General features: G+C 28.5%; 1 protein-coding gene across 1 annotated transcript in view; it reads left to right on the forward strand.

Annotated features, from left to right (window-relative positions):
• The window catches only part of LOC114126862 (uncharacterized), a 261,745-nt gene that overhangs the window by 105,647 nt on the left and 130,109 nt on the right, over window positions 1-25,989 (forward strand). Inside the window, exons 4-6 of the mRNA XM_050197114.1 lie at window positions 12,662-12,760; window positions 19,012-19,665; window positions 24,979-25,483. Coding sequence (XP_050053071.1) covers window positions 12,732-12,760; window positions 19,012-19,665; window positions 24,979-25,483 — 1,188 coding nt within the window. The 5' untranslated portion in view covers window positions 12,662-12,731. The remainder of the gene's footprint in view (window positions 1-12,661; window positions 12,761-19,011; window positions 19,666-24,978; window positions 25,484-25,989) is intronic.

Here is a 25,989-nt window from a genome sequence, read left to right on the forward strand (position 1 = left end):
AACACATTAGGTCGCAGCATTAAAAGTGGAAATACGCATGCATAAATACTTAATAGTTTACAAGAGAGACGAAGAGTAAATAGTTTACAGGAGAAAGTTAAACGTAGCAAACTCGATAAAACTGCCACCACTAATTAGCAGTGTCGGTTTCCTCTAAAAATTGAAATTATAATATTAATGAAGACTAACAAGTTTCTGCACACAATAAACTAAGATTAGGTGGCGACGGGTTACTACAATATATTATGCGTATAATGTTTATTAAAATGATAATATCGTTGTATAAAATTATATACTTTTTGATTAACGGTTATTTCGTCATTAGAGTAAAATAATTATTAATAACAATATAATATCACCGTATGGCAGTTTTGAATGAATGCATTTATTTACGACGTTTGACTTGGGAAATCAATAATATTCGATTTCTATTTTTATAAGTACCTATATCATAATATTATTATATACTCGTTTTATTTCTTGGTAAGCTCACTCCATATTTCTAATAATATGTCAATAGTTTGCATCAATGCACTTTAACGCGTAAACACGATAATATTAAATATTACAATAGTTATTTCTATTTAAATTCAGTCATCATATCAGTATTGCAAAATGCAAAGTCTGATGTATATAGGTACATATAAATGATGTTCATGTATGTCCTATTATATTATTATGACAAATCGTCTCTTTCATTGCGTTATAATATCGCTGTGCACGATTTCTATATACATACTACTATATAAGTAAATATAGGTGAATTGTGAACTCTCGTCCTCTCAGAATACAGACTGTAGGTAGTATATTATTATTATCTTCATGTATCGTTTCTTTTTATGAGCAAATTTTTTTTGTTTGGCACACCATGTATGCGAGTTATATTCAACATATACTACATAATTTACACGTATCTTATATTTATAAAATAATATTAATATACGATAAGCTATTGCCGGTCGGAGATCGTGGTAGTAAGTATTGACAGCAGCAATTAGACACAATTACTATTTTATTATGGTGAACATTATAGACACATAATGGTGACGTCGGATGAACTTTATTTTCAGCTGACAAAACAGGAACATTTAACACCTCCTTTCCGAATATTATTATATTTTTAACATTATTTAAATTGAAGAAATCTGAAAACTGTTTATTTTGTCATTTTTTTATTTTTATTTTTTGCTTTTGTTGTAGAACATATAATCAACTGACTACTAGTACTGTTTTATGTAGATATGACATTTATTGACAGAAGTGTCACCGCTAGTGTTATTATAATTTTTATAATTTCTTAATATAATTGAGAGGAAAAAATAACATTTGCTAAATATTCAATTTGTATACAAATAATAATTATTTTCACTTAAATAATATATATATATATATTTTTTTTTTTTTTTGAATAATTAAATATTAATTAATGAACGCGGACCTTTTTTTTATACGAATTGCTTATTATATTAACTGTATACAGATTGTGAGGCTTTGCTTTCATATTAAAATTAAAAAGTAAATAAAATGCAATATTTTTTATAATATTTATAATACTTGAGAGTTTTTTGTTACCAAATTTGCTTTCGTAGCATCTAATTAATATACATATTACATTTTTTTATATAATAATTATAAAGTTCCTACAAATTCATATAATTGTGTGACATAATTTTTCATTAGGTGTCATATATTAAGACAAATAAACTCTATTTTTATCGTTATGTACCTACATAGTTTAAATACTATTTTTAGACCACTATTTTCTTTTTTATAAGGAAAGGAAATCAATTTTCAGCTTAGTATTATTTTATTGATCATATTTATTAGATGGGTTAACGAAAAAGAATAATATCTTCTTTTTTATTTAAGAAATCCTCATCTAAGTTCGAAAAGAAAAGAAAAGTTTATTTTGATTTAAAATAAAGGCAGCTAACTTTAGATTAGATTGCATGGAAAGCATTAAATCTAGTAATAATATTATTGATCCTTTTCGAACTTTTTCAAATTTACTCGTGCTTCAATAACTCCGATAGCAGGTACATATTACAAAGTAAAATAATTTAACAAACAACCTTAACATAACTTCATACTTGACTGAAGAATAAAAATGCTTGAGTGTGTTAAGAAGTTTTCAACCTATCGTGTTACTCTGTTACCTGAAGAGCTCTATTGGTTTTTTTTTTTATGACAAACAAGTGTAATAGAGTATGGCTTTGATGATCTTTTTTTGAACATTTTCGGTATGTATAGAAATAAACTTATGTGTAATTTAAGTACACCCGTTTACAAAGTAGCAATAAAAAAAAAAAAAAAAAAACAATAAATGTTTTTTTTAACTTTTTGTTCGTAGTAAATGATTGTGTCGTATGAACTGTTGCTGTAGTTGTTTATTTATAAGGAAATCGATCTATTCTCGCTAATATCAAATACACGAACTAGAAATGAAAAAAAAAACAGAGCCACGACAGCAAAATTAATTATCACTCTAAAAGCCCTTGTATATGAACTCATAACAAACTCGCCCTTTCGCATCTATAATTGATTTATATGGGCGTTTTCATGAACATGAGTTAATTACGAGGTTGGTTGAATGTGTATGTTAAAACAACATTAGAGTCGAGTAAAACACTCAAGTTTGAATACAAATTTGACATCAATGACATGTACGTATAGTATTATACTCCAAAAAAAAATAATAATAATAATAATATGGCAGTATTTATTCGTAAATGCATGTTTAATTTACATTTTAATACATTATTTTATGAAATTATGTACATATATATATATACATTTGTCTGTTTAGAGAGAGAGTGATTTTTTTAATGGAATATTGTATATCAAAAAATTGTAGAGTTTTAATTGTACATTTGCATTCGTTGTAAATGCTTTTATAAGCAATCATGTTTTTGTTAATTATGTGAATTATGAAGTTCTATAAGTGTATGTAATATGTATACTCACACATGTATACTCATATTATAGTATTAAACTTTAAATAATTATTATTTTTGTTTCATATTATGGAACGATTCTTTTTTTCCTAAAATAACCAATAGTTTTTTATAAAAAAGCATTACAAACTTTAGAGAAATGATTATTTCGGAAAACATTAACAAGAAATACTATTTTTGCCCGTATTATTACTCTTATTGAATATTTAAACAATAAACCATGTTTAGATATTCAATATTTTTAAATTCACATTTTTTAATAATGTATTATTCATTATATAAAATGACTACTCGTATTTTGAAACAAAAATAAAAGTTATGAAATTGCGCTATGTATAAGTAAAAATATATCTCACGTACATTACATAGTTTATAAGTATATGCTCACGCTAATGATTTCAAATTATAAAAGTAATATGCGTTTTAAATGTATTGTAAATGCAACATCAATCATGAACTCTATTCTTCCACATATATCTCGTAATGTCATTAAACTGTATTTTATGTAATTGAAATTTATTTCTGTAAATAGAGAAACTATTATTATTACATGAAAAAACAACTATTAATTTAATTTTTCATTTGATTGAAAAAAAGAATACTATACAATTCAATAGTATTAGTTCAGTTCCATTTTTATAAAAAAAATCAATTATATCTGTATATTAAAAAATCATTTAGAATCTCGATTCCATTAGACTCGGTTATTAAAATGATTGACATTATTTTAGTATTATAAAATACATATTGAGTCATTTCCAAGATTTAGAGAGCCTTGGAAATGAAAGAAATAGTATATGTAAAAATAGTAAATTAGTACATTGCTTCTAAGTATATGCAGTTGTTATTGACTAGAAATAACTTTGTAAAAAGAAACAAGATATGATAAGTATATTTATTATACTATAATAAATTATAGTAAGTTGTTCTTTCCTCTAATGATGTAATAATAGTTTGTATTTTGTCCATAAAAATGTAAGCATTTACAAACATAGCTTTTAAAAAAAGGAAAGATTTGCGGATTCTTACATATACAATACATTGAAACTATTATTATTGTTAATTAGATTTTAAATCAGGAACACAATATTATTACATTCGACGAATCCTAGTTAAGTCTCAAGTACTAAGGTCTAATAACAGGTATTACACTATAGTTGGGTCCGGGATTCTCACAGGTACTACACTATAGTTGCGTACAGGATTATTTTAAGGAAGTAACAAAGCATCTTAAGTAAATATACAATACAAACGAAAAATATTAAAGATGATAACATTGATTAACACTTGTCATTTTTCTAAATTTTCGTAACCTGATATTAGCTATTACTTTTTTTGGCGCTTTCCTAAATTAAATATTTCAATGCCAAATTATTTATCTAAGAAAACATAATACATACCATAAGAATTAGTACTGTCATAGCTCTAATGCCATATTAATATTCATAATTTAAATATTTCATATTTCTTATATTTATATCGAAAGATAACTTTGTAAGAGTTATAGATAGAAATATATAGAAAATGTTATTACAGTGTAGTACTCGTCAAAAGAAAATTATGTATCCAACAAGTAATTAGTATAACAATAATTCGGTAGCCAATTCGGATACAGCCATTTTATTATATTATTTAAGGAATAAGGTTTTTTACTATACTATAATAATATATTAAATGTTATATTAGTTTGAGTAGTGTATAATATTCTCATCAATAGTAATAATAATTCGGTAATGTTGTACCAGTCGAGATATTTTGACATTATGTTGGAAATCTTTTGGTTTCTCGCCATCTCGATTATCTTATCTATGGGTGTGGAATTCATGTAGAAAATGTTTTAATGTAAAGAGCTTACAACAATATTGACGACGATAGAAGGGAAAAATAAATTGGTCTCAATATAATATTTATTGTCTAATATACCAAAAAAAAATGACAAAATATTTCAGTGCGTTAGCAGGTGATATACTGTATGACGACGACGATATTCGTTTAAGTGCTGGGAAAAAAAATGAAATTATACAATCGCGATTTTCCAATGCTTTAACGCTGTTCAGTATACGTTATTATAATGTCGTGATGGAACCATAACCATTACCGATATAGTACCGAAAACGAAATATATGTATATACTATATATATTATATATTTTGGTTATAAATAATATAACATGTATAAAATTATATTATAATACTATGCTGTATACTTTACGAGTTTGATCCGATCGTGAATACCGTCATCGTCGATCATTTACTTGTCACGGAACGACGGCTCGGCGTGTGACGTGTCGTCGCTACGCCGTCTTGGAAACGGGTGTCCTCCCGCGTTCTCCTGCTCCGGTCACGTGTGATTGCGAAATTAGAAAATCCATTAGGCACCGCACACGCGAGGAGGACAAAGTGTTTGCTTCTCTTCCGCAGCACCATGTTGCGTGGTGCTTTATACTTAACCGATGGGATGTGCCTGCGGTATATGTGTGTGTGTGTGTGTGTGTGTGTGGGTGGGTGTGTAGTGCATAACGAGTTCGTGAAACTTGGAAAGACCTCTTCTGCGTGTGTGTGTGTGTGTGTGTGTTACTGTGTAGGGGCAAAGAAATTTGGCATTAATCTCTTTAATGGAGGAGGGCACCCGGAAAGTACAGGAAAATGATTAATGTGCCCGCGAGGGATTGTTGCGCACGCGACAACGTTTTCTCGCCCGAAAACACACACTGGGACACAATATGCAGGTTTCTATGTGATGTATATATTATTATATCCGTGTATATTATATTGTATACATGCTTTAGCCTTTGGCTTTATCTTTGGTAATTTTATTACGTTTTCCTGTCGATTCTGAAATCACGGTATCGCGCGTTGACTTTCAAAAAACAAAAGATATATATTTATGAATAATAATAATAATAATAATAATAATAATAAATCGGTACCAGAATATATTACAAGTACAAATTTAAATTTAAAAACATTTCCACTATGCGATTGGATGGTTTTAACCTTATTATAAAACTTTTATAATTGATAACCATCCATCAAACAGAATAAAATATTTCTAGTTATGATAATTAATTGAATTTATACAATAAATATATTACGAATACAACATAATACAGTCAATTATCCTTATTTAAATAAATAGTTTTATTTCCTTCAATTTTTACGAAGTTGAATCTGACTGAATAAGATTATCGAAGCAACTGAAGCTGTATAAATACAATTAAGGGTTAAAAAGTAACGTTAAAAAGCCATGTTTGCAAATAAAATGTTTATTTTTTATTTCTGAAAATGATGATACCTAACCAAAATAAGTTCCTTTAACTTGTTTAAGACTACAGTTTGAAATGCAATTTTTTTGTGTACATATTTTGGAGATTATTGTTTGTTTTTAGCGAAAAATATCATGATTTTTTATATTTAACCTCGTGAGGTTAGGTACCAAAAACAGAAAAACGGAAGAATTCACCAATGTAAAATATTAAAATATATAAACTGAATACCAAAAAAAAGTGTATAATACAATAGATGTAAATGAAACATTGTCAGTATTGAATGTGTGACCAGATGAGTCATAATTGATGATGGTTCTGCGTTGACAGAGAACTGACTATAAGATATCCTGCGATAAAGAATTCCTTATATATAGTACTTAATTGCGATTGTATCACCTGTACCTCTGAAGCCACATGTCCAGTATCCCAAGGTATTTTATAGTTTTATTTGGAAGGTCATATATTATATAGTTTTTTTTTTATATCACACCTATCAACGTCCACGTCCCCGTTGTTATCGCCACCAGATAACCGTCTTATGCGGATCCAGTGGCCAAAAATATTCGACCTAGCTATTTGCTATATTTCTTATAGTATACATGTTCTAAATTATCTGCCAAAATTGACGGACGTATTTTGTTGATGAAACCACTATACGCACATCACTCTAATACAACCGGACAACAGCGAAGGGATAATATTACACTTAAAAAACAATAAGCTTATTTTTTTCCCATTCTCATCTGCAAACTATAAACTAACATTAAAATTATAATTTATAAAAACAAAATATTTTATATTATTTTCGTTAAAAATAAATAACCAATTTTTTATGTAATATAAATTATTTAATTTTTATATCATATAATATTATATCTATTGCGTATATATAGTTTATATGGTGTTAAATTATCCAAATATATTGAGAATTTCCCAAAGGGACTTATAGGGTATACCAACGAGGAATTGGTATTTAGATTTGGCAAAAACTGTTATGCAAAAAATGTTATTATTTTAATCATCAAAAAAAAAAAAAAGAATAATAGTAATAAAGTCAAAAGCATAACAACAACAAAAAATGTAATTCACCGTACACTATTATAATATTCATAATAAATTCCTGAAAATTCTGTTAAAATCTATACCATAATAATATGTATTTTTCAGTGTTGCAAATAAATAAATATTTAACTTTATGAAAATAGTGTTCTCTTAATTATATTAAAAAATAACAGTATGTGATAATTCTCACCTATCTAAATTATATTATATTATAGTGCACATATCATTATATTATTATTTTTTAACATTGTTTTAAATAGCATGCATATTTAGATTAAATAATTAAATAAATAAATAGTACCTATCTTTTATCATAAATTCAATATATTTGTAGTGATTAACTTGTTATTGCATTGAAAGTTACGACTTTTGGGAATAAAATACTTTCATATAAAATATATTTACATAATATATGGATATTCCAAAAAAAAAAAATTAAAATTAAAATATTGTATATTAAATGATAATAATTGGTTAGTTATCTTCATAAAATAATCATCGAACGTTTTAATTTTAAAAATAGCATATAAATTTGATTAATAAGCTGATCTATGAATTTGGTTCGAGAATTTTTGTTAAACTCGATGTATAATAATATTGTCACATATTTTATCAACAATAATTTATTATTAAAATAAGAACTAAGAAATTTAACAAAAACCAATACTATTAGTAGAAGCTTATGCTATAATTAATATAGCTATAGATATCATAAGAATACTAATCCATCTTAAGGTTAATTGTAAACGTAAATCATACCATTTTTTTTAAAACTATTAAGATGCAAAGCTTGTATATAAAAATATAATATTATGTAAGGTGTAATACGGCGCATTGTATAGGCAATTGTAGGGTAATTTTCCATAGTTTATAATATAATAATATTTTAATAATATTGTTTATATTTTTTTTTTGTTTTTGTAATATACATTATTATATTAATTTTGTTATAACCCTGATTATTATTTTTTTATATATATATATATAAAATGGGAAGTAAATGGAATTTTCAATTTTCTATAGAAGTTTTCAGTATTTACATCAAACAAAAAAAAAAAATTACATTGCTATACTATAATATATTTATATTATGTTGGTACTTTACAATAACTTATATAAAATATATTTATATTTAAATTATATTAAAAAATGAAAATTACCAAATCTATAGAATAACGTAAACGTTTAAGTACACGCTGATATTAAAATGTAAATTGTTTGTGTTATGAGTAAAAATGTTTAGTTTATTTTGAAGTTAAATTAGAGTTTATAATGGGAGAAAAAATTTCTCATTTTAAACACAACGTAAGACTTACATGTAAACAATACTTCTTGATATCTTAATAGCATGCATATTATGATACCAAATTGTTTCACTAAATTTTGTAATAATATATAAATTCACATTTTTTGCCTACGTGTTTTAAAAATTGTTCTATGAATAATTTTCGTACAGTTTATACAGTTGAATTTTAAAATTTTATTAGTTAGTTAAATTATGATTAAAACAGAAAAATATATAATTAAATATTTAAATATATATATATATTTATTTATTTATTTATTTCAACATCTTAATCGGATATATTTTGTAGTCAAATCATGTAGTTATGATAAAATGTACAAATATATGTCATTTGAAAGTTATATAATACAATAATAATAAGTTCACACCAAAAGAAAGGGAAAACGCGTTTAATTCCGAAATTCGTTTTTTAAAAATATATTTTAGCTAGTGAAACATCGTTTATTACGACTAAGGCAAGATTTATATTTTACTCGAGTTAATTTATATCTACTTATAATCAGGAAATTCGCCAAAAGCATACACTATTACACTATTCCAACGATATATTTGAACGATTCGAAATGTTGTTAAGAAATATCCGACTACCACAAGGATAGTAGGCCATACTACCAGGTTACTATAGCCAGTGGCGTCATTAGTGATTATTTTTGAGACGAAGCCAAATCGTTATCTACCCTTAAAAAATCAAAGGGTACGTACTTGTAACTTTCATCTCTTATTTAAGAGGATAAACTCATTTGAAAGTTAGTGAAAAATGTAATGCTCTGACTTTGATATTGTTAAACAGTAAACACACTGTTTATTTATTATAGTTTAAAAGTAAAAAAAAATATTGTAATGTATAGTACATATTATTTAATTTAACCTTTATACTATTCGGTCTATTCGTAATAATATTAATAAAAATATGTGCAAATAACTATTTAAAAACACGGTGAAAAAACATCATATCAAGTCCCATTAATAATTGAACCGATTTTGGATTATTCACCTATAGATCTGCGTATGTTCGTAAACAGTCGGACGGTGATTTATGTCACCAAGTATAATATTTCAAAATTATAATATCGTAAGTATAATATGATAATCGTCGTTATATTAACGATTCGACACTGGACTTGTAAAAAACGACGAAATTAAAACCGAAAAGGGTTTTGGATCTGGGTGATCTCTTGTGACCCGTGTCACGATCGGCTTCGAGTGGGACAGTCGTATATGATAGGTAGTCCTAACGCTCTATATAAAATAATAAATTTTATAATTAGGTGACAAGCGACGACGTTCCAAAATGATGATTGACGCAGTGTAAAATACGTCGCGCGCATTCATCGTTACGCCAAATATCATACACATTTTAAACTATGTTTTCTACTTTTCTTCGTCGACGATTCCGCGCAAAAATAATATTATATAATAATAATATCCTAACCAAAAACACATAATGTCATTATGCGTGAGTATCGCATTATCATACGTCGTGTCGTATTATTATTATTATTATAGGTATACACGGTGTACACGTCGTGCTGTAGGTATATATATATATACCTAACCGCTATTATTATTACCTACAAATATTTTATGTACGCCGAGCGTGGTCCAATTATAATTTTGTACAGTGCAGCGCCGGTGTTTCCTGCAGTCCGGACATGGGCGTATTCCGTGGCAGGTCGTTATAATACGACGCTCGGTAGGTACTGTATCGGAGATAAAAACCCGCCGGTGTCCCCTGACGACCGACCACACGAGTGCGTGGTAAAAACCGTAATCGTAGTTGTAATAATAATAATAATAATAGTCATATAATTGCGGGGGTGCAGAAAATACGCGCCGTGATATCAAAAATAACGAAGGTTTGCCATTACCCGACCACCGTCCCCGGACCGCCGGTCTGGGTGACCGGCGCGGTTAAGGGATGGGGGTGAGAAAACAATACGCCGCATTCATTGTTGTCGCTATTTTCGCACTCTCCCCGGCCGGTGTGCGGTGTCCGGGTCATTAGCGCGAACGATATAATAATCGTCGGAAAAACGTGCTCGGCCGCTAGTGGTATGTGTGTGTGTGTATTTTCCAGCCTCTCGTCCCCCTCTCCACAATCACATCGGTAATTTCGAAAATAAAACCCGAAGACGGCCGATCCGCGATGAACGGGCTCGGCCGGAAATCCGGTACGCGCAACGAAAGCACGATATTATTATCGTTGTTATTTTAATCATTATTGTAACGTCGAGCGAGATCTGTCGGACGGCCGCCGAGGCGCAGTTGCCAAACGTCGCCTGCAGATGTCGACAAGTTTTCCGAAAGCGTTCGAGTTCGCGAGAAAACGTCGTTTTCCCTCGGCAGCTGCGTGAATCTATACATCGATAGAGACGGTCTTGAAACACTTTCTGAAATTTAATAAATATTATGACAACGAGCGAGCACTTTAATATTATTATTATCTGTGGTACTTGGAAACGTGTCACGATCAAACGTTGTAAAATTGATTATAATAATATTATTGTGTCGATTGCAGATGATGTCTACTTCATATTTGAATAGGTACCTTTAAATTTTAAATTGTTTAAATAGTTTTTTTCAATTCCACGAAAGGCATGCAATCTGATTCCATAATAACGAGGACGTGTTTTAGAGATAAATAAATATTACAATAGAATAATATTCGAATACTCGTGGACAGATGGAACAGTATAGTCTCTTTATGCATATTACCTATTATTATTATATTGTTATTGATCACGTGCACGAAAACTCGAGAACGCAAAAATGACATAGTACATACTTAAAATATATATGAACGAAATGCTTAAGAGGCATATGATATACTGAATATATATTGTATATAAAAACCACTATGTAATACATTTACAGTGTTTGCTTTTACTTTAAACATAAATATTTAATGAATGTAATGCAATCGTTGGTCTATGGATATTTGTTTTTGTGTTTTCAAACTTGATCAGTTTTTTCGCTATATTGTCATTTCATTACAGTTATTTTTCAAGGGTCAGATAGTGTGTATTTTTCATTATCATAGATCTATAGGTTGACATTATATTATTATACAGTTCAAATCACATGAGATTTTCTATTTACGTTGAAACTACCTATATAATTAAATCCACAACGAATAATAATAAAAAAAAAAAGGCATAATGGTTTGGAATACAATATTTCGTATAAGTTCACATTACATACATTATATTGAACAATATTTACAGGGGATATTTGGTCACTGTGCGTGAAAATGTAAAGTAGAGTTTCGAAAAAAGTATATCTCTATACAATATTTTAATAATTTTTTCGTATGGTTATTTTCGTTTGTCTTTTAGCTGTAGTTTAATACGGTATAACTAAATGTTTAGGTTATTATAGTATTATTTATAAACATTTAAAACTATGATGAGAAATATTTTTCATCGGTTCGCTATATTCAATAGGATAATTTTTTAAAATTAAAATTTGAATATAGTACCTATGATATTATATTAAATATGATTAATGGTGATCGTTATACTAAATTTAACAATTGTTTGGTACCTATGTATCAAATGCTATAAAGGTATAAACCTATATTATATTTATGAAAAGTATTGCGTAGGTAAGTACTTTCCAAGTCGTACCTTATAATTATTATTGTTTGATAAACAAATATTTTTTTTCATAAAACAAAATACGAATAGTGTTACAATACGTCAGAATAAGATATAATATTTCATAAAGTTTGTATTATAGGTCCTCGTTATATTTTTATTTTGTAAAAGACAACTTTATCAATATTAATTATAATATTATAATAATATATTCCAGTTGCCAATAAATATATTACAACTCAAATATACCTATAGGTATAGGAATTATATACTTTGTGAACGTAGCATTATTGGTATAATTGAATAGTTTTGATAACATATTAATAATTGAAAGCTGATATTTATTTCATTTGTTTACGTTTTTTTTTTTTTGTATTACCTATCTATTCTTGTCATGTTTTTAATCATACCCATAGCATCAAAAAAAAAAAAAAAACTGAAAATTAGCAAAATGCACGATGTGTGTGTGTTACAGTTGTGATGGTGAGATAAATCTGTAGAGTAGGACGCTGCCACAGTCACAAATCGCCAATAGAAAATGAATTATGGCGTATCCGAGGCTTCGTCATTACAGGTCCCGATCATCATTCACATTTCCATTATTTTTATTTATTTATTTTTTATTTGATTGTATATTTAATTTATATTTTCATCTAGACGTTGACGTTTCCAGACGGTGAACGATACTGTTTTGAATTGTACTGTTTATATTCATTTATTTTTTCAAAAAGAGCAAGGGCGGAAACTGATCATGATATGATAAAATAACATCTCCTATTAATGGTTATAATTTTAATAATATAATATAAAGTATATTGGTTCAACTATATAACGTTGCTCGAGCGTGCCACATGATAATATATCAACGACCTCTCTCCGGCAGCGTTTAATTTGTTTTTTTTTCACGCTAATACTTTCATTATAATAATACGAGGCCCTAAATGAAAATAATAATGTATTCTACTAACGTAGTCGTTTCGCTGTTAACTATAATATCGAGCAGAGAAATAACGAGAAAATTTCGAATAGAAAAAAAATTGTAAATAGCTAGGATCAGAGCGAGTGCACATTCAAAACATATTTATTAATGTTTTTAATTATTAAAAAAAAAAAAAATTTAAATTAAAAACGAATTGATACAAATTCTCATTATTTCTTATGAATCGTATACAATGTTATATTTTTTTATTATTCCGTTAAAATGTTTTCATTCTCTCGTTACATTTTATTATCAAAGTACGACTCGTTGGTTGTGACTATAATTACTTTAATAAAAATGAACTATCAATATTGATACAGAGTAAACATGTATGGTTTTTCTATGATCCATAAATACATTTACCTTTAATCCAAACAAGTAAATAAACGTTTGCCTCTGAATACAACTACTTAAAGAAAAACAAAACAAGACTAACATTTTTTTTTCAACGACTAGTATTTTTGAATTCATTTATTTCTCGTACTTATTATATTACCAAGAGTTCAAGTTTATTGATTTATTCAAAATATTTAATTATTAATTAATTTAGTCAGAAATTTTTTTTTTTAAAAAAATGCACGAGAAAATAAATAATAATAACACATCATTAAATAAACAAATTAAAAAAAATTAAGATTTTTTTCAAATACAAAGTAAATCATTAAGCATACTCATCCCTTTTACCTTCCATTGATTAATTATATTTTTATTTTGAAATCTAAATACTTGCCTTTAAAGATATTTTATACCATTTAAGCTATTTATATTATTTTGATGATAATTTGACGGATTTAAGCAAAAATTTGATCAAATAGTTTTTGAGTTATTAAACTAAATAAACTAAAATTCGTTGCTTAAGTGTTCTTAATAATTACAAGAATTTGAAAAAATAATTAATCATATTTGAAGGAGAAAATGGGAATATGAGCATGCTTGTTTAGACTACTTATACATTACGGACTATGTTCAAATACTAATTCATTGAATAACATAATGCTACAAGACCAGTATGGGCAGTATGGAATATTAATTTGATGTGTTTCTCAGATCTCAGTCACAAAACCTATACCATTTGATCGCACGGTCACGATTTATGTGAATACAAATATATTATTACTTATACACCAGAGATGAAAAACATAATCTACTTTCATATTGACGTTTCAATATATGGTTTGAACTTATATATTTACTTTTAGGAAGTATATAAACTTTTAAGAACAGAAACAATATATTATTTCCGTGCATATAAATATTATTTATAAAATATGTCACGGATAATTTCAAATTTTACATAAGCTATATAAAAATTACACTTATACTACCTATTGAAGAAAAGATCAAATAAATACTTAAAACTACTAAAACTAATAAAAGTATATAATTAAATTTAACGCCAAAATTATATATAAGGGGTGGAAATTCGAATATTTCTAAATACGGTACACACTAGTATTCTTAATAATACTCTAATATTTCTAAGTACTTCTGTCGAAATTTACAAAATATAGTTATACATAGATTCTTATGAAAAAAAGTCTAGAAATCATCGTCAGAATAGACTAAAATATACTATTTTCCAGTAAATCGATTTTAAAAATGAACGATTTACCCTGAATAATCATTTTTCATATATTGTTTTGATAATTAAAACGTAGTTGTTCTAGTGTTACGTCAAAACTTACTATGTATTGCCCCAGTAAAAATAATAAGTACTAATCTTTAACTAGGTACCTATATCAAAATGAACTATGTATACACGTACTTTTTTTATTTTATATCGAAAATTACTATTATTTGTGTTGTAGATAAGGAAAAATAAAATAATTAAACCAAAACGTATTAAATTAATGGAAATAGGTAGTACGTTTTGGATAATTTTACATTATTAAATGCTGAAAAATAGAGATTATACTTACAAATGTAATGTTTCTTTTCTTTTTTTCTTTTTTAAATCACTTTAACTTATTATACATTACATTTATTAGGCTTACATTTTCTTACATTGGTTACATAAGAACATCCCTTCTCTTGAAAAATCAGTAATTTGCCAATAATGCTTTTTGGATTTTCACCCCTCATATATTTCTTTTCAAACTAAAAGTTTTACAATAACATAAAGTCTATAAAATTAAATTGTATAGATATATATTATGCTATAATCTGTATATATTTTACAACAAGACATTTTCGAATTTTGTTTTGTTTTTAAAAACAACTCATTGTACATTAATAAAAATAATGTTCTATATCATAGGCCATATAGCACACTTCATTCTTTTCTGTCCAATTTAAGCAGCCTTTAAAGTAAAATCACAGGTGTACTTGAATTTTTAACGGAAAATTACAGAGGGGACTTTCAAAATAATATTATGAAATTTTAATGTTCACGAGCAATAAAAATGTTAATTATCGCGTTTGTCTATGTATAATGTGTATATATATTATTTAGGATCATAGGGATTTATAAACTCATCCTTTCTATAGATAAACCAACTCTCAGACGAGGCTAGGGTGTCCGAGAGTATACAATTTGAACAATATAATATCATTACAAATTCAGTATGATATATTATTATGTTCTCTCGTCGACCGAGTTATTACATTGAACACAACTGCACTAGATCCCAGACGCAAGATATATAATAACTGTTTGTTTTGCTTCAAAGACCATGTCAACACTGATAACTGTTATTTATCAAATACATCACCGGTGCTTTTTTTCTATTAAAACGTACTAAATCACTTTTTTTACGTTTTACCGTTTACTCTCATTAGTATAAACCTTATCTTAATGGTCGTGTATCTTGCATACTCTATAAACGATTCTACATACTTCAAAATTTTGATTAATTCACAAATATTATTTTAATCGTTAATATTCAGATAGGATAAAACACATACACATATAACACAATATATATCTATTTATGTATTACACACATTTTAAACTAACAAAAAAAAAAACCTAAATTGTAATTATGAATAATCATTTATTCGGTAGGGCTGAATGTTATTAAAATATATCTTATCCTTCTATAGAAATTCGAGGAAGAATATATTGCTTCTGTTAAAATTATTCTAAACATCCTGCAAAAAAATCCTGCACACATCTAAGTAACTATTTCTTTTTAATATTATATATCAATACAAAGTTTTAAAATTCATGAGACTTTAAGGATAATTTAATTTTGATAATAATGATATTATTCGGTTAGAAATTAATTTTTTAGAAATAAAAATGTATAATATGTCACTTAGTGCTGTTAAACGCCACAGTATACAACACGTTGACGGTAGCGTAATTTTAACACGTGTAACAACCGGAAACTATTGATGTTGTTCAAATATATATTAAAAAAATGGTATTGATATCCGTCAATTTCACGCATTTTCATCGAATCAGATAATTGGATTGCGATAACGATTACTGACGTGCCGCGCGTCGACCTTATGGATTTCCGAGAGTTTTTCCGATGATAATTTACGCGCGCGTGATTAGTTTTCCGTCCCTGTTTGCATGTTCCTAAGTTTAATACCTATTATACGTTTTGACTAATACGTAAAAGTATACAAAGTTTATTATAATAATAATATTATATATTTTCATTGCATCGCACATACTAATAATATTGATTTCTTTCACACAACACGTGTCTATATTATAATATTTATAATATTATACACATTAATAAAAAACATTACTTTATGCACGGGTCATGCTCGTAAAATATAAATAAATTATTCGTTAGAGTGGTCTATTGAATTTTTCATCAAACCGATAAAATGTATATACTATATAATAATAACTACTATTATATAATATACATTATACATTTTATATTTAAATTTGCGAAGTAATCCGTATTTAAATGGCTACACTGATATTATAGTTCTCTAACTAAATTATTGTATTTTTTTTAAATAAAATTTGTATAAAATTTCAAGTATTTTTTATAAGAATTCAGCGTTGAAAATAATAAATAGTAAAATAAATTCAACTTTAACTAAATACATTATCGTGTGATAAAATATAAAAATTGTTGTAAGGTTAATAATTCATGTAGCCATTTAAATGGATCACCTTGTAAACGTATTTTGTTTTGTTTAATACATGTGTTTAGTATTTGTTTATTTTTTGGACTATGAATCATAATTTTTATTCCGTTAAATAATGCATTATATCATATTTATATATTATACGACAAACTTACTTTACAATTGTCGCATTTTTTTTTCAACAACTATTACGTATAACATGCATTTTACAAATATCTAATCGTTAACACTGTTTTCGATAAGTGTATATTTCACATTATGTAGCGAACAATGGTCTGCCCATTTATGTCACATAGAAAATGGGGTAATTTTCGTTTACAATATTGTACTTAGTGTAAGGAGATAATAGCACATTCACACCTATTAATTATTTTTTCTTCTAAAACAGCACAAATTTCCAAAACTAAAATCTGTGGAAAGTTATTTAACAGAAAAGTTTATAATCATTATTTTTTGTTGAGTGATTTGACTGTTTGCATGTCTGTTTTGCTATTTATTATTAGTTAATCACGATTTAGCTTGTTGAATTAGTTGCTTTTTTGCAATGTAGTCAATATCGTTTTAGATAATTAGTTAATGATTTTCACTTGTTAATTGTTCTATTATAATAATATAATATAATATATTACGGTTAATAGTATTAATACATAATCTAATGTGAAAAAATAACGTGATATAAAATATCGATATTGATAATAATATCGATGAAATTTGACAATTATATCATTATTTATCAGTATTTATGAAAATAATTTTGTTTTCCAATTATTAATCATTACCTTTTTAATTTATTTATATATACCTACCACTTTTAACCTAAGTTTTATTTTTGTTATTTGTTCCATGAAATAATTTTACAATAGAGCCAACGAAATACACTTATACATCTTAATTGAAATGATTAAATATGGAGTCATGATATTTTCTCATAAATTATGCAATATTTTTAACCGTCATATTATAATACACAACATATTATACGTATACATAACTCGAGTACGTTTGTTTATTCCGTGCCTTTTGTTCATCATTTACGAAAGCTGGATCCGTAGTTTCATCGCTCAGTATAAATTCTATAGAACACTTGTCACCGTCGGATCACGTACAGAAAAATAAAACCGATCACAAAACGTACACGCTGCAGAAATACAATTTTCACCACTTTAAAAAATATGACACGGCAAAACTAACAGGTAGAAAACCATTGATATGAATGAGGAGAATGCTGGAAATGTAAACTTCAATTATAATGACTATTGAATGAATGTTATACTTCTTTCGAGATCCTAAAGTTGTCGACCATATAATTGTGTTTTCCACAGCCATTCAAAGTAACTACGTTCAAAAGTTTTTAATGTATGGTTTAAATTGATACAATAATATGTCCATTTCATGGTTATTAATTTATTATAGTATTAACTATGTAGTATAGTATAGTTATATTGAAAAATATATTGTGTAACAATTGAAAATGATTTTACCCGATATGTCGACAACGAAAACGATGTATAAATGAACAGTTTTTTTTTTTAATGTTTCAAAATTAAGTTATTTCGTTAGGGACACGCGCAATCATTGTACCTAATATTACATTTAACTATACATTAGTGTAGCGGAATAAACAAACTACGTATTCGTTGGCTGCCTCTTTCACGGCGTAAGTCAACAAATAAAACAACATTATTACACATGTAAACAATAATATAATATATTTGTCGTTCGCTCGCAAACGCGTATAATATTGTACATTGTGCGTTTGTTTTCGGCGTGCGTGCGGCATCCTGCAGGACGATGACGGCCATATGTTTCGTGTGCAACCTGCCGATCCTCAGCCACCAGGTGGGACTGGTGTGGCAGGGCGGCAACGGTTGGGACGACATACTGCGCGAGCAGATGGAGGAGACGACGATCAAACAGCGGTTGGGTGGTCGACGGGACTCGGCCGCACAGATCACCACCGAGTCGCCGCCAACGGAGACCGCGGAGACGTCGCCGCCGGTAAGCCGGCGACGAAGGCGCAGCTCGCTTGCCCAGCTCACCGACATATTGCGCGAGTGGAGCGGCACCAGCATGGGTGGAGGTGGCGTTGGAGGTGGAGGTGGAGGTGGGGCGGGCGGCGGCGGAGGTGGAGGCGGAAGCGGAGGCGGCGGTGGCGGAGGTAAGTCGGGTGGTCGGCCAAAGGGCATCACCAGACGTGAGACGCTGGCCGACATCGCCAAGACGCTTCCGTTTGGTCGGTCCAACACGATCACGTCATCCCGGAAGCGGCGCGAGTCGTCCGTCGACTCAGGCGTCAAGTCGTTGTCCAGTAAGGGTGGCGGCCGCCGGGACTCGAAGACCGACTTCCGGGCCGACATTGCCAAACTGCTCAACAACCGACGCGACTCCATCATAACGCCCAGTAGCGTCTCGCAGCAGCCCAGGCGCAGAGGATCCGGAGAGTAATTATTTCCATTTATATTATTATTATTTTTTACGCTGTGATAGGTATTTTTGAATTGAACTTGGAAAGTGGGGGTTGTTTTTTTCTTGATTATTGATCCCGTGAACAGCCGTTAGATAAAAATCCACTTTCTACGCGTATACAAACAGTTTATCTGCATACATATTTACAGGAGCATAATGTTATAATAATATTCAAACACCTCTTTATTTAATCGCATTTTTTAGTTTCAAGTGTAGAACAACGATGTATACACTTAATCACTCCTGTACACTGATAAAATCAGATTTATGTTAAAAATGATCATGTTTATCAAAGAAGCTATAATTTATCGAGAATCGTTAAAGTGCGTAACCTACTTTGATATCAAATCAGAAATGAAAAAAATACAACTTAATAAACGACGTGATCGTAAATATTCTGTGAATACATTAAATATAATATATTATTTATTATATACAGATAGGTACGTTAAATGAAAACGAATAACCATAGCTAAACATATTTGATGTATTATAGTATGCAATATTAAATAATACATGTTGATTATTATTGAGATAAAATGTTTGCATGCTGGTATAACAACTAAAAAAAGTTTGAGTGATGCCAATTAAAAATGTTTATACTATATAAACATAACATTATTATGTGTTTTTTTTTTTCATAAAATGGAAAATTTTTAAAATATATGTTACTCCGAAACCAATATGTATTAATTACTGTTGTTTTACAAACTGTCTAGAAAGTTTAGAAACGATCAATTTACTTTGTAGTTATGATCACGTAACTTTATTAAAATTTGTTGGTTAAAGATTAATTAAATGTTCAACTCTATAATAATATTTAATGTTATGTGTATTGTACTATATTAGTTGTATTAGTTATAAAATATGTTATGTTTAATTTTTATGCAAACTTTCTAGACACGTAGGATATATTCTTGTGATCCATTTTCATTATGTCCCTGAGAATGGTCTTTAATAATATACCAACAAGATCCATTATTATAGCAGTCGTATTTTAATGATCAAACGTTGCCTATTGTTGATCCAAAACAAAGCTTTCTGGGAAAACGGTTTTCATCAAATCTCAAACTCGTAAAATCCTGTGTCACCGTGCAAAATTCACGCACCATATAATAATCAATTGTATATGTTCCTACAAACTAATTACTTTTTTTCGTATACTATACATAAATAAAAATATGTAAATTTAATATTTTCTTAACTTATAAAATAATAACATATATGTATGTATTTATATAATATATATAATATTATACTCAATCCAATTCAATTCAAAATAAAATAAAATAAATAAAATAAAATTCTATAAGTTATAAATAGTATAAAAAATGAATTATCCATAAAAATTAATATAAATATAATTTACTCTAAGTAAAACAGTGCTATTTTCATTTTAAGTGCAGTTATTTAAGAATTAAATATTCTAAAACCTTTCTCTGCATATTATTATTGTTAATAATAATTATTATTTTAAAACTTTACTTAATGTAATATTGGTAATACTGATATAATACTGAAACAAGAAAACAAATAGTAATATAATTAAATAAAAAAAAAAAAAAAACGAAAATATTGGCTGTAATTAGTTTTTTATAAATTTATACTAATATCCATACCCAGGGAAGGTTTTGTTTTATGCATTTAAATAATAATAAAATTTTGTTATTAATAATAACAACATTATTATTAAATATTAAATATTAATATATAATTATATTTAATATTATTTAATATTAATTATTATTAAACATCGTCAGGCTAATAATCATAGCTGTTGAAGCCTTAATCTTAAAATAAAAAATAAAAATAACAAAATTTAATAACTTATTATTATATAATGGCGTCTTAGATAGGCAATTTTAATACACTAAGATCATCATAAAATATAAATTTTTAGGCTTCAATAGTGGTTTTACCACCTGTTTACGAGTGATCAGTAACTGAATCCAACGACTGATCACTAATCACTATAGTGAAACGTAACTCGATCAGTTTAAGATTTTATACACAAAACCGTGTATTTAAAAAAATGCACATCAGATCTAATATAAATAATTTCCATTATTCGACCTATTTATCTCGTCAACTGTTTAAGTTATGATTAACCTTATTGAAATTGTAATATAACTATGATTTTAAATTAAAATGTTTCGCATTTATGACGAAAAATTCAATTTTTGATAAAAGATATTTCCAAACTGATTATATAACTGTCAAAATTAATTGAAACACTACTGTTACGGTTTTCTTGAAATACGAGTATTTTCTTGAAAAGTTCACAGCAACCATCTTAAACTTTTTTTTTAAGTAAAGAATGATAAAAATTTTTAGTCATGTAAAAAGTCATTGGAACGGTTTTTGTTAGAAAGATTTAAGATTTAATATATCTAATACTTAGAAATTTTTAATATTCTAATTTCTATGATCGTTTTATAAAACCTATTTTATTCAATCACTGACAAACAAAAATAAAAATGTTTCAACTCAGTAGCAAGTCTTAATTCTAAAGTTTATAATACGTCATTATTTTTTAACTAATTCTTATTTGACTTTTATATCATGTCTGAAAACTGTAATTAAAACTTTTTTTTCAATTTCAATATCATATTACGCTGAGCCCTTTTCTGATAGAAATTCACGAAATAAATTAAAACGAAAAAGTTTTACAAATTCAGTTTACCGAAGCATAATTATAAATGCACACCTACGCTTTACGTCAACTAAATTTCTCACTCTGATTATTTTGCAATATTTATTTTACTAAAAACCAATATTCTATATAAATATAATAGTTATTGATTATGATTTTGAATAGTTTTGCTTGATAGAATTATATTGTATTATCTGCAATATTATGTTGTAATCTCAAGCGAATAAATCATTTAAAAGCTCTTTTTAATTTTGCTATATCATCAGCATAATCCAATTAAAATAACAAATGTTAAGACACAAGACGCTAAAAATACGAAACCCTAATATTGTGATATCTTACAGTATTTTTATTAGCTTACAAAATTAACGGGTATTCACGAGTATAATATACTATTATCAATACTCAAACTTTAAGCGTACTGTATTTTGCAATAAATCCGATCCGTGCTACATATAATACTCTAAATTATAAGCTTCTTATTATAATATGACCAGACAACAAAAATTGTTTTACCCGTATTCTGATTTCGTATTATTCATGCCCTACAAACTCAACTTATTGTTTATTTCCTTTCATACTATGATAATACGTTGCATCTTCTCTTTCATTTCACTATTATTTAATATAATCTACATGTAATGAATAATAATTCTTGTTAACTAATAATTGATCCTTTGAAATTCAAAACATATATTTTTAATGTTTTAATTACCTTTATTTTTAATTTTACGATATTTTAAAATAGGTTTCTATCTGCACTAGGTTCGCCTTAGTTGGATATCTATTCTAAAATGATTTAAATGGTCATACAGATTTTATCAATGTTGTTACCATGAATTGTTATTTTACTCGGAAAATTACGTGTAACTTATAACAATTACATGTATTTATTTGTTCATTCTTGCATCGATATTTTTTAAAAGGGGAAAATCACCTTGAAATTTAGATGGAATTTATTTTGATTCATTAAAAAATAAAAAAAAATAAAAAAATAAAATTTCCTTGTAAAAATTAAGTCAATCATATACTTTTTCTGAAAAAACCTCGTTAAAATTAATGTTGATTTTCAAATATCGAACAATTTAGCACAACTTAAAAGAAAATCTACACATTTTGCTTTTCACTGGAATATAATATAGTACTTGATTTATTTGTCTAGGGCAATCTTATTCCTGTTTTTAAAACAGATTTATTTATTTATTCATAATCGTAAAATATATTTAAATATTACATATTATTGTTCAATATTTATCTTAAGTTAATTAAATATAATAAACACATTAACCAATTAATGTTGATGCTCTGCAATTATCATCAATACGAGTACAAATCCAGATTGCTTATCCCCAAAAACCATTGACTACGAAAGTAAACTAAAACTTAATTATATGTTTCAACTTTTACTTTTAGTGCGTCTTCAAATTATTTCAAGTTTTAAATTCATTTAGCCATCAACTATGTTAAATTATTTCGCCTAAAGCTCTGTGATTGAGAATTCATATAATTGTATTCTCACTCGTGTAGAATATCCACGATTTTATTTAAAGTAAACTTAAATTTTCAGTCGATGTCAGAAAAAGTTCAAGCACTGAAGCGAAAGATGAATTTGAATAGAAACTAATTGTTTTGTTAATATGAAAAAGTACAGTATTCTAACCATAATAAAACCTATTTTTATTTCAAAAAACTTCTATATTGTAAAAATACTTTAGAAACTGAATTAATTTCCATTATTGTATTTCATTTTCTTTTCAGTTTTTTATTTATTGATTTCTTACTGATAGATGTCAAACTGTTGATAATAATAAAAACAATACTGAGAACACAACAGCTTGCTTTTCTTTTTTTTGAATAATATTTATTATCCTTGTAGTTTTACTATGAAAAGCTTAAAAAAATAATATGTATCTGTATGCTATAAATGAATAACTAAAAATGGTATTACATAATGTAAATATTATAAACATAAAATATATAACTTATTAACTTTATGAATAATTAGAGAACAATATATACTGAAATTGTTCACTTGAAATAATACATTGTAATATACTAATATCAATGATAGGTATATAATTTTAATATTATTGCACTTAAGGTTTTTGTACGTATTTTTGATGTTCATGTGAAATTTTAAGTTTTGAAAAAAAAAGAGTTTAATAATAGTGGTTTCATTAAGGACTGTGACGTATATCAAGGAGACTATAAACATTATAAACACCGGAAATAAAATGCGATTAATTGTAATTGAGTTTTCACTAAAACGTTTTAAATTAATCTCAACGTAATTCACTTTCCTCTTAACGTCTGGACTGATCACAGAAATCAGTTAGGTTTAGTTCGAAAAATATCTATTTAAATGTTTCGCTTAGTCGTGGTGGTTTTTTCGTGACGTCGAGACGTCGATTCATATTATCGTCGAATCGTTCCGAGATTTCGGTACTTAATAATAATACGTTTGAAAAAACATTGCATACGACTTGACGAATCCGCCTAAACAATCCACCTTCGGGTATTTTCCGAACCGCGTTGACGTTCCGATGAAACGTGTCATCGGTTCGTTTCGGGAACGCGAACTACTTTTTTTTTTTTTTTCAAACGAAAATATCTCATCTTCGTCGTATTTTTTCAGCGTCGGCCATTCAGACGGCGATGGTGGACGTCGCGGGTCCAGGGACGACGGCCGTGCGTTCCGACAGCACCGCACGTGCCACAAGCGCAGAGACTCGCAGGCGATCGTCGCGCCGGGCCAGTCCACGTCGTCCAACGGGTCGACGGGCGGCGGCGGCGGAGACGGTCACGCGAAGACGGTGGACGACCAGACCATGACGCCGCCGACCATGGTCATCAGCAGCGTGACGCCGCCGCCCACATCGCCACGCGCCCCTCTGTCGCCCACTCACCAACACGCACCGTCGTCCGTCTCCAACGCCGCCGCCGCCGCCTCCACTGCCAACGCCTCCGTGTCGAGCGGTTACACGTGCTCGGCGGTTCCGACTCAGCACAGCGTGTCGTGCGGTTACACGCCGCCGGTGTCGGTGCCCAGTTCGCCGGTGTCCGCGGTTCCGCCGACGCAGTTGTGCGCGGGCAACGTGACGCACGCGCCGTTGGTGTCCCGCAGAGACTCCACCACGCAAGTGAGTGTCCAGAAGACCCGACATACCCCTACGACTCTCGGTCCCCGTCCGTCGTTATACCCCCTTCAACGATTAATGACGATATGATAATGTGGTGGCAAAGGTGAAGACAATATTCGGTTTACCGACGATCTCGTCACTCACATTGATAGAGAGCTATGTACGAACGTTAAACTCTACGGTAAAAATAACGGTCGGTTCGACGAGAAATAGCGTAATACCTATAGTTATATAGCTCTAGGTTTTGCATTACCTTAAGCTTCGTACCACGGTACGGTCCATATCGTATTATTGTAAAACAAGATTCAAACGATAAAACGATCGTGTTAAATGTCATCAGTTAAATTCGATAAGATGTTTAGTGACCAGAGATACTTAGAAACTTCCAATAATCCAATGTTAACCGATCGTTTAATACGATAAATTAATTTACCGTATTGATATTCGGAGCGCATGCGCGCAAACATGTTTTGGTAAATAACGTTATGATGGAGTTTTTAACCGGT

Source organism: Aphis gossypii, chromosome 1 (genome assembly GCF_020184175.1).
Source record: "Aphis gossypii isolate Hap1 chromosome 1, ASM2018417v2, whole genome shotgun sequence".
Lineage (NCBI taxonomy): Eukaryota > Metazoa > Arthropoda > Insecta > Hemiptera > Aphididae > Aphis > Aphis gossypii.